Source organism: Podarcis bocagei (assembly GCF_964188305.1).
Source record: "Podarcis bocagei genome assembly, chromosome: 2".
Classification (NCBI taxonomy): domain Eukaryota; kingdom Metazoa; phylum Chordata; class Lepidosauria; order Squamata; family Lacertidae; genus Podarcis; species Podarcis bocagei.
In genome coordinates, this window is record NC_138126.1 from 18052598 (window position 1) to 18062932 (window position 10335).

The 10335-nt window shown below is 49.0% G+C and overlaps 1 protein-coding gene across 1 annotated transcript; it reads left to right on the top strand.

Annotated features, from left to right (window-relative positions):
• Positions 1–2063: 2063 nt before the first annotated feature.
• Positions 2064–8009, top strand: LOC308581098 (butyrophilin subfamily 1 member A1-like). The gene is made up of 4 exons (XM_081183572.1): positions 2064–2162; positions 3780–3869; positions 5356–5439; positions 6766–8009. The coding sequence occupies exons 1-4, from the start codon at positions 2081–2083 to the stop codon at positions 7287–7289; spliced, it is 780 nt and encodes a 259-aa protein (XP_081039698.1). The 5' UTR covers positions 2064–2080; the 3' UTR covers positions 7290–8009.
• Positions 8010–10335: the final 2326 nt, after the last annotated feature.

Genomic DNA, 10335 nt, shown 5'->3' on the forward strand with positions numbered 1-10335 from the left:
TGCAAGCCAATCCCAAGTGTCCAAGAAGCCTTGTGGGGTTTTGATAGATGCCCCTGAGATTGCAAAGGAGCTAGAAATACTGCCAAACTTTGAGACGGAACAAGCTAGAAAAAGGAGAAACGTCAGCTTGAGTACGAGGCCGAAAAAGAGGCGCCACAAGATCCAAAGCAGAAATTCAAAGCAGGTTATTTGTAGCAGAGGTTGGAAGGCCTTGTAGGATCTAGTTGAGATTCCTGCGTTGCAGGGGATCCCTTCCAACTCTACAATTCTAATACAGTGATACCTCGGGTTAAGAACGTTCTGGAGGTCTGTTCTTAACCTGAAACTGTTCTTAACCTGAAGCACCACTTTAGCTAATGGGGCCTCCTGCTGCCGCCACACTGCCGGAGCACGATTTCTGTTCTTATCCTGAAGCAAAGTTCTTAACCCGAGGTACTATTTCTGGGTTAGCAGAGTCTGTAACCTGAAGCGTATGTAACCTGAAGCGTATGTAACCTGAGGTACCACTGTACCTTGAACGCGGCTTAGTTATACACTGGCAACCAATGCAAAGCTTTCCTCGCTGGTGCAGAGCTGTTCTGGCTAGAAACTGAAGCCCATCATTCTGCGCTAGCTACAGTTTCCTCACCAACCTCAAGGGCAGCCCTGCGAGGAGCACATTGAAGCCATGCAAGCTAGAAATTACCAGTGTCTGCACCTCTAAAACCAGGCTGTTTCTCTGTCCAGGAATGGCCACAGCTGGTGCATCAACCGAAGCTGGGACAAAGCTCTCAGTCACTGAGGACAGCTAGCTCTGCCTCCAGGGACAGCGAAAGACCTAAAGCCACCTTCACACTTTAATACTCATGGAAAACCACAGGAACTGTCACTTGTTAAGGGTGCCTGGAATTGTGGCTCTGTGGGTGAGCACTTTTTGCAAACTACAGTTATTTGGGGTTAGCCAGGGATCAGAAAACTTTTTCAGGAAGGGGCCGGTCCACTGTCCCTCAGACCTTGTGGGGAGCCGGACTATATTTTTTTTGGGGGGGGGGGGGGACGAATGAATTCCTATGCCCCACAATAATCCAGAGATTCATTTTAAATAAAAGCACGCATTCTACTCATGTAAAAACACCAGGCAGGCCCCACAAATAACCCAGAGATGCATTTTAAATAAAAGGACACATTCTACTCATGTAAAAACACGCTGATTCCCAGACCGTCTGTGGGCCCGATTTAGAACGATATTGGGCCTGATCTGGCCTTAGTTTGCCTACCCATGGGGTTAGCCATGACTGGTAAAGTGATATAAGACGACACGCGTGGCACTGTGGTCTAAACCACTGAGCCTCTTGGGCTTGCCGATCAGAAGGTCGGCGTTCGAATCCCTGCGACGGGGTGAACTCCCATTGCTCTGTCCCCGCTCCTGCCAACCTAGCAGTTCAAAAGCACACCACTGCAAGTAGATAAATAGATACTGCTGCGGCAGGAAGGTAAACGGCATTTCCGTGCACTCTGGTTTCCATCACAGTGTCCTGTTGCGCCAGAAGCCACATGACCCAGAAAGCTGTCTGTGGACAAATGCCGGCTCCCTTGACCTGAAAGCGAGATGAGCACCACATCCCATCGTCGCCTTTGACCGGACTTAACCACCCAGGGGTCCGTTTCCTTTTTATGCACAGTGTGCATCCAAGCCACGTACCTGTTCCTTCGGGGAAAGTGCAACCCCATTGATAACAGGTGAGCTTCCAGTTTCCCAAACCTGCAAACCACTAAGCCACAGGATTTCCTTCTTCGCGGGATTCAGCTTCGGTTTATGGTGTGCTGCCGCCGTACGCAATCATTGCACAAGCGAGTGTGTCACAAACCGACAGAGTGGAAAGGTGCATTGCTTCACATGTTTGGTGTGGTCAACTCCCGCGGCAATTGGGGAAGTCTCATATTCATGAGAGGAGGCGAGGGCTATTTTTACTTGCTATTTTTGCAGCTTGAGTGGTCTAAAAACTGCTAAATCCTCCTTCCAAAGAGAGAAAGTCTAGCTTTCAGGAATTACCTTGCTTGCTGAACCCCCTCCCCTGGGGCTTAAGAGAGATATTAGAAGATGGAAGATGAAGAAGGATACATGGCAGTAGATGAAAGAAGCAGAAACACCTGCTCACCACCTGTTCCCCCAAAGCCACAAGGTATGGACTGAAACTTGGACATTGCAGGTTTCAGCAGGCTGGCATGCAGTAATTCCAGTCAAGGGTGTTTAATTTCTTAGTGAAGTTGTGGGCTGTTACTGTTTATGAGGAGGGGGAGTAAGGTGTATTGGTCAGAGTGTCAGACTAAGGTTCAGGGGGCAGGGGTTTAATTAATAATAATAATAATAATAATAATAATAATAATAATAATAATAATAATAATATATTATTTGTACCCCGCCCATCTGGCTGGGTTTCCCCAGCCACTCTGGGTGGCTTCCAACAAATATTAAGAATACATTAAAATGTCACACATTAAAAACTTCCCTGAACAGGGCTGCCTTCAGATGTCTTCTAAATGTCAGGTAGTTGTTTATCTCTTTGACATCTGATGGGAGGGTGTTTCACAGGGCGGGTGCCACTACCGAGAACGCCCTCTGCCTGGTTCCCTGTAGCTTAGCTTCTCGCAGTGAGGGAGCCACCAGAAGGCCCTCAGCACTGGACCTCAGCGTCTGGGTAGAACGATGGGGGGGAGACGCTCCTTCAGGTATACTGGGCCGAGGCTGTTTAGGGCTTTAAAGGTCAGCACCAACACTTTGAATTGTGCTCAGAAACGTACTGGGAGCCAATGTAGGTCTTTCAAGACCGGTGTTACATGGTCTTGGCAGCTGCTCTCAGTCACCAGTCTAGCTGCCGTATTCTGGATTAGTTGTAGTTTCCGGGTCACCTTCAAAGGTAGTCCCACGTAGAGCGCATGGCAGTAGTCCAAGTGGGAGATAACTAGAGCATGCACCACTCTGGTGAGACAGTCCGCGGGCAAGTAGGGTCTCAGCCTGTGTACTAGATGGAGCTGGTAGACAGCTGCCCTGGACACAAAATTGACCTGCGCCTCCATGGACAGCTGTGAGTCCAGAAGGAATCCCAGGCTGCACACCTGGTCTTTCAGGGGCACAGTTGCCCCATTCAGGACCAGGGAGTCCTCCACACTAGCCCATCCCCTGTCCCCCAAGAACAGTACTTCTGTCTTGTCAGGATTCAATCTCAATCTATTTGCCGCCATCCATCCTCCAACAGCCTCCAGGCACTCACACAGGACCTTCACCGCCTTCACTGGTTCTGATTCGAAAGAGAGGTAGAGCTGGGTATCATCTGCATATTGATGGACACCCAGCCCAAACCCCCTGATGATCTCTCCCAGCGGCTTCATATAGATGTTAAAAAGCATGGGGGAGAGGACGGAACCCTGAGGCACCCCACAAGTGATCAAATCCCTGCTCAGCAACAAAAATCACTTTGGGGCATTTAATCTGTCTCAGCCTGATCTACCCAGTGCCACAATTGGAGGCAGGACTTGGGGGCGGAGGTCCAGAGCCACAGTCTGCAGAACGAGAAACAGGGACCCCCGAAACAGCGGGGCAGGTTCACCACACTCTGAAGTCAGGAATTGGAGTTTGAGGCCATCAAGCCAGGATTGCCTAGGGGTGTTGTGAAACTAAAAACGATGTATGCAGCCCTGAGCGCTTCAAAGGAATGGCGGATGAGACTAAATAATAATAATAATAATAATAATAATAATAATAAGTTGTGTTTTCCTGATGGAACTTATCAACTCCACAGAATCTCCTTCAAAATGCTGCAACATCACACAGAGGGTCTTCCTGGCAGTGAGCATCGCACTGAACGTGGCCCTGATCACTCTTCTGATAGGTAGGCTTCTAGCGTAGTCTAACTCAGTGTTTCCCAACCACTGTTCCGCGGCACACTAGTGTGCCGCGAGATGTTGCCTGGTGTGCCGTGAGATGTTGCCTGGAGGGAGGCGGGCGAGTCGGGCGGCGAGAGGCGGGGCGGCGGCGGCGAGGAGAGGCCGCCCAGCGCGGGGCTCTCGCCGTCTGCCTGCCTGGCTGCCTGCGAGCTCGGCGGGCAGCGCCTCCGTCCGCAGCGCCCGCCTCGCGGCTCTCATTCCCTGCCCCTTCCAAAGCTCACCCAGCCAAGCCGCGCTCTCCTTCCTGCCTCGCTTTGCTGCCTCCTCCCCCCCCACCCCCAAAGCTTGGAGGTTCCCCGGCAAGGGGGAGGGAAAAAAATTGAAACTTACCCTTTCGTGCGTCCCTCCCGGCGTGACGCTGCGCGCTGACGTCACGGGGCTGTAATGGTGGTGTGCCTCGAGATTTTTTTCATCAAACAAGTGTGCCTTTGCCCAAAAAAGGTTGGGAAACACTGGTCTAACTCATGGTCGGGCTGCCACGTCTTTTCTTGGCCCTGCTCTTGTGCCAGGCTTGGGAAACCCCAGTCCTGGGGCCAAAAGTGGCCCTTCAGGTTTCTCTGCCTGGCCCCTGGGACTCTCCCCAGGCCAGATTCCTCCTCACTGGCCCTACTTGGCACCTTGTTTGAGTGTTTTCATTTGGCTGGAATATATCCTCCAACTCAAATAACACCTCTACTTCCTGGATGGAGAGTATGTGTAGAAACTAGCCTACCATGCAAAGGCAACAATTTACATCAATTAACTGCCGACTTTTGCCTCTGGCTCTGCCACATCTGGGAAGGTCGCCCCAAACTAATGAGGCCCTCAGGCTGAAAAAGCTTCCGCTTCTCATCCTATTTCTTAACAGTGGTCTGGCACTTGGAAATATACAGTGGTACCTCGGGTTAAGAACTTAATTCGTTCTGGAGGTCCGTTCTTAACCCGAGGCACCACTTTAGCTAATGGGGCCTCCTCTGCCACCGCGCGATTTTTTTTCTCATCCTGAAGCAAAGTTCTTGACCTGAGGTACTATTTCTGGGTTAGCGGAGTCTGTAACTTGAAGCGTCTGTAACTCAAGGTACCACTGTAGTCGTAGCTATTAAAAATACCTCAGAAAATATCGTTTTAAGAGTTTATGTAAGTGAGCTAATCAGTGTGAGTGGGGGGGAATCATGTTGCCCTTAAAAATTCTGGAAAACAGCCTCTTCTTTCTTGTTGCCAATGCTTCTTGGCCGCTTCTTGGTTCGTTGTTTTTTTTTAAAAGGCCCCATCTGCACTATACTTTTAAAGCAGTATGGCACCATGTTTTCTTCTGTGGATGGACTACTAGGGCAATCATGGATTGTCCAGATTAGACCACACCTCCCTGCTATTGCTGAACAGGGGTTCCCTAAGGTCCTCTGGTGGGCCACAGATTCTCCATCCCCACCCTAACCTAAGCTATGTTGAAAGTTTTCCAGATAAAAAGCATAGAAGGCGGCTCCTGCCCACGGACTTTGCCCAATTCGTGTGACTCGCTCCCAGGAAGCCCAGCAGGTAATTTCATCTCCTTCTCTTTGCCTCTCTTGGAATACAAAGCCTGTCCTGAACTTCCAGTTCTTAATATTTCTCTGTATTGTTAGCAAGGTGGTCATTCTGCTCGGGTCAAACAGTGACCCAGTTGTGGGTTTCAACCCACCAGTTAACGACCAGTGGCCTACAGGGAGCCCACCAGCAGGAACTGAGCAACAGCACTCATGAAGCGTTGCCTCTCTTGAAATGGCCTGTGGTCCACGAAGGCTCCCTCCATAATAGATGTGTGAGGATTGCCTCACAATGAAATGTGAGGAAATGAAAAACGATGGGAACCTCAGGCCTCGGGCTCAACTGCAGCCCTCTGTACCTCCCTATCTGGCCCTTAGGTGTCTCCTCCTCAGGCCACATTCCTCGCTAAATCCATCTTGTCACATTCCTGCGTTTTGTTTGCACCTTACTGAAATGGCTTCTTCAACTGTGGTAAGGCCTCTGGACTGCCTGGATGCAGAAGGGAGAGAGGTATTCGTAGAAACCTCTGAATTATTTCGTGCGGTTGGGACGTAAGCCTACAAGACAGTTGCTCTGCCCGCTTCCGCCTTTTGATCTGCCTGTTAGGATTGTCCTACTCTTATGTAGGACCCTGGCAGAGACACATGCCCGACTGGCATGGTTTCTCCCTCCTCGTCAGTTGTTCGGGAGCTTCAAAAACTTTCTTCAGCCCGAACATCACAGCGACTGATATCAAGAAGCATCAGCACACTTAGGGATCCGCAGAGTACTGACGGTTCACGTAACAGACTCAATAGCTCAGCATTTTGGCTAATCTACTTTATTTACATATAATACACTCGGAGCATTCTGACTTAGCTCCTTCCTCTTTCTTATCAGACAGCAAAAAGAGAAAGAACAATGGACAATAGTCCCACTTCACGGAACACAGTAACACAAAACATCCTGTCTCCGTCAGTTCCCACACTGTGGAATGTAAACATACACTGTCATGTGATAGACAACAATCTCATGACTGCAAACACGGAGCAGGAATCATACACTGCGAACCTGAGGCATGAAGATTCCGGAAGGTTCCTCACGTGGGAGTGGGACCCCTGAGGATAAAAAAAGAAGTCCCCCACCCCTGAAGGAGGTGAGGTGATGCTTCGCCTTTCAATATTGCACCTTGATAGGTGCAAATATAATCTCCCTTGATTGATCAAATATATTTCCTCAAGGTTCAGAAAGCGGGATCTAACAGCTGGTACAGAGTCTGTCAGCGAGAGCCACCGAGTCTTCTCCTAGGGCAGGAATCTATGATCCTACGATCTGATACTTTCTTTCCTTTCCTTTCAGCCCGTGTGACTCTGGATCCAGACACGGCCCACCGGCGGCTGGTGGTATCCAAGGATGAGAAAAGTGTGCGATGGGGAGAGGTGGAGCAGACCTTTCCCAGCAGCGCCAAGAGATTTAACCAGCGCGCTTTTGTGCTGGGCAGGGAGGGATTCGCTTCAGGCAAACACTGCTGGGAGGTTGGCGTGAAGGGCAAGGGGGAATGGGCAGTTGGGGTGGCCAAGGAGTCTGTGAAGAGAGAGGGGCCGACAGGCTTCAGCCCGGCTGCGGGCATCTGGGGGATAGGAGAATACGAGGGGCTCGGTAACTACATAGCTTTCACCTCCCCACAACACACAAGGCTCTCCCTTGGCAAGAGGCCACAGTGGATCCGCGTCTTTTTGGACTACACTGCAGGGCAGGTGGATTTTTTCAATCCAGAAACCCAGACCACAATCTACATGTTCCATTCAGCTGTTTTTGGTGGGGAAAAGGTTCTCCCTTGGTTCCGTGTGTGGGATGGAACCGAACTTATTGTGCGTCCCTGAGACACTGGACTCCCCACAAAAGGGTTCTGGGGCACCCAAGCTCTGGGGCACCCCCGCCCGATGCCTCTCGATAGCACCTTTCCCTCATTTTCCCTCAGCTTTTACTGGTTTTTAAACAAGATCTATATTATTTTTCGTTGCATGGCTTTGACAGCTTGGGTATTTGCAACCCTGGGCTCCTTAGCAAGGAAGGGAGGGCTACAAATGTAAAAAAGGGTTACAAATGTAAAAAAAGTAAACATCTCCAAACATGAGAGGCCTAGATTGTGGGAGAGGTTCCAATATAGTTAACTCTCTACAATTACAAGCAAGCTTTTGCTTTTTTGACAAAAGCCACAGAAGCTAATAGGTGCTTTGTGTAACTTGAGAGAGAGACATTTGAACAGGGCAACATCGGTTTTTGTGCTAATCTCACAATTAAAATACATCTTGGGTTTTTCAAGAGAGCTTTTCAACCCTAATGAACAGAAACACTAGGGCCCGCTTAGCAACCTGGTAATTTAATGTTTATTAGAGACATTTACCCTTTATGATAAAGGACGCGGGTGGCGCTGTCGGTTAAACCACAGAGCCTAGGACTTGCCGATCAGAAGGTCGGCGGTTCGAATCCCCACGACGGGGTGAGCTCTCGTTGTTCATTCCCTGCTCCTACTAACCTAGCAGTTCAAAAGCACCTCAAAGTGCAAGTAGATAAATAGGTACCACTCCAGCGGAAAGGTAATCGGCGTTTCCGTGCGCTGCTCTGGTTCGCCAGAAGTGGCTTAGTCATGCTGGCCACATGACCCAGAAGCTGTACGCCGGCTCCCTCGGCCAATAAAGTGAGATGAGCTCCACAACCCCAGAGTCGGTCACGACTGGACCTAATGGTCAGGGGTCCCTTTACCTTTACCTTACCCTTTATGATACAGTCACATCTGCCGTTAAAACTGTGGAGTTTGGAGTTTACAGGGTTAAAACTCCTTGGTGTCCTGTATCTGGGAGGGGCCTGACGCAGGGCCTTACGTCACAGGCTTTGTCTGTGTGGTCTGTGAGAGTTGGTTTCACTTTAGACTGAGAGACGCTGCAAAAGAAGCTGCGTGTGCTTTTAGCACGGAGAGATGCCGGAAAGTTCTGATGGATTTATGGCTTGTAAATAAACGCTTTTAGAGATAGCAACGAACTGTCTCCGGGCTTGATTTATCCCTCTATCTCACATGGACGGCAGGACTGCTGCGACTCTGTTTTCCTGCCCAGGTCAGCCCCAAGCAGAACTGCGCAGCGGAAGCGCTGACTGGACGGCAGGATTTAATGGCCAAAAAAACCATGTATCAAACCTCTTTATTCTATCCTTTTAAAAGCTAAAAAAAGTTGTGGTTTTAACCTAGTTAGACCGGACATTCCCAACCTTCAGCCCTCCAGATGTTTTGGACTACAATTCCCATTATCCCTGACCACTGGTCCTGCTAGCTAGGGATCATGGGAGTTGTAGGCCAAAACATCTGGAGGGCCACAGGTTGAGGATTCCTGAATTAGACCTTCACCTTTGCAATGTAATTCCAGCCTTGAACCAAAACAAAATGGCCAGAACATTTACATTCCTGTAAATTCTGGACGGATTTTGCTTGCAGATGGGTAAGACACAGGTTTGGCCTAGCAGATGAGAAATCTAAACTCTTTGCTACTTTAAGAAAAGTTCCCATGCATGTGGAGAGAGGAATAATATTGAGACATTTCGAACCTGGGCCCTGGCAGAGAAGACTGCCATTTTTTACAAGCCAATTTACTTTCAGGATTCTATGGGGAAGAAATTTTGCTTGCCAGGACTTGTGACTACAGAATAAAAACAGGTCCCTCTCAGTTCCAATTCGGAGAAGGCAATCTGTGCAGAGAAGCTAACTGTGAAGAAAACCAGCTGGAACTGAGAAGACAATTCCGAGAAGGCCAACAGAAAGAAACCAATTGGGGAAAAGGATTGCAGCCTGAAGGAGAGATTACAATCCAGAGAAGTATTAAAACAGCAGGAATCTCCAGAAGCTACACATGCTTGCACAGGCCTCACTTTCTTCCAATTTTTGCTTGTATGGGATCTCTAGGCCAGGTCTTTGGGATATGTGAATGCGAATTGCGGAATACCTTCCCAGGGTCAACTTCCACAAAGGAGAAGACACCTCGCTGTGTAAATATTTTGTCAGGTAATAAAGCTTTGAGCCTTCAGCTTTGTTCTGCATTTGCATTTCCTTGCAAAGATAATAAATTATTAATAATAATTATGTATTTATTTTTTTATACCCCGCCTATCTGGCTGGGTTTCCCCAGCCACTCTGGTCGGCTCCCAGCAGAACATTAAAAACACTATAAAAGATCAAACATTAAAAAGTTCCCTAAACAGGGCTGCCTCCAAATGTCTTCTAAAAGTCAGGTAGTTGTTTATTTCCTTGACATCTGCTGGGAGAGCGTTCCACAGGGTGGGTGCCACTACCGAGAAGGCCCTCTGCCTGGTTCCCTGCAACCTCACTTCTCGCAGGGAGGGAATTGCATGAGACACACTAGACAGGCCCCTCCATTATTTGGGGGAAATGAATAGGAATTCCTCATTTGGGAATCCTGTCTCTTCAGTCCCTTTGAAGAGCCACTGTTTTAGGCCAGGGTTCTCCTGAATATCTGCTGCTTGGAAGCTTAGCTGGAGGGAACACAGCTATTGCATTCATGTCGTACTTTGCAGAGGCATCTTGTTGGCCACTGTGATAAGAGGATGCAGATCCTGAGGTCGGATCCAGCAAGGCTCTTCTTACATTATCCATTTGGGACGGATGCTGACCCTTCCCACTGCCACTTCTCTGCTCTTTCCTTTTGGGCATTTTCTAGCTGCTCGCTCTAGATGAGCGACGGACATTGCGCAGCCTGCCAGCGATTTGTTAGGCGTTGCCTTTGAACTGGAAGATCTGGGATGGCTGACACACAGCTGCATTTTCCTTGCACTTGTTGCAATGAAATGAACAGCGAGCATCGTGCAGCATGCCATTCTGTTTTATTTCTAGAAGCATCAGCTAGCTTTGCATAATTTTGC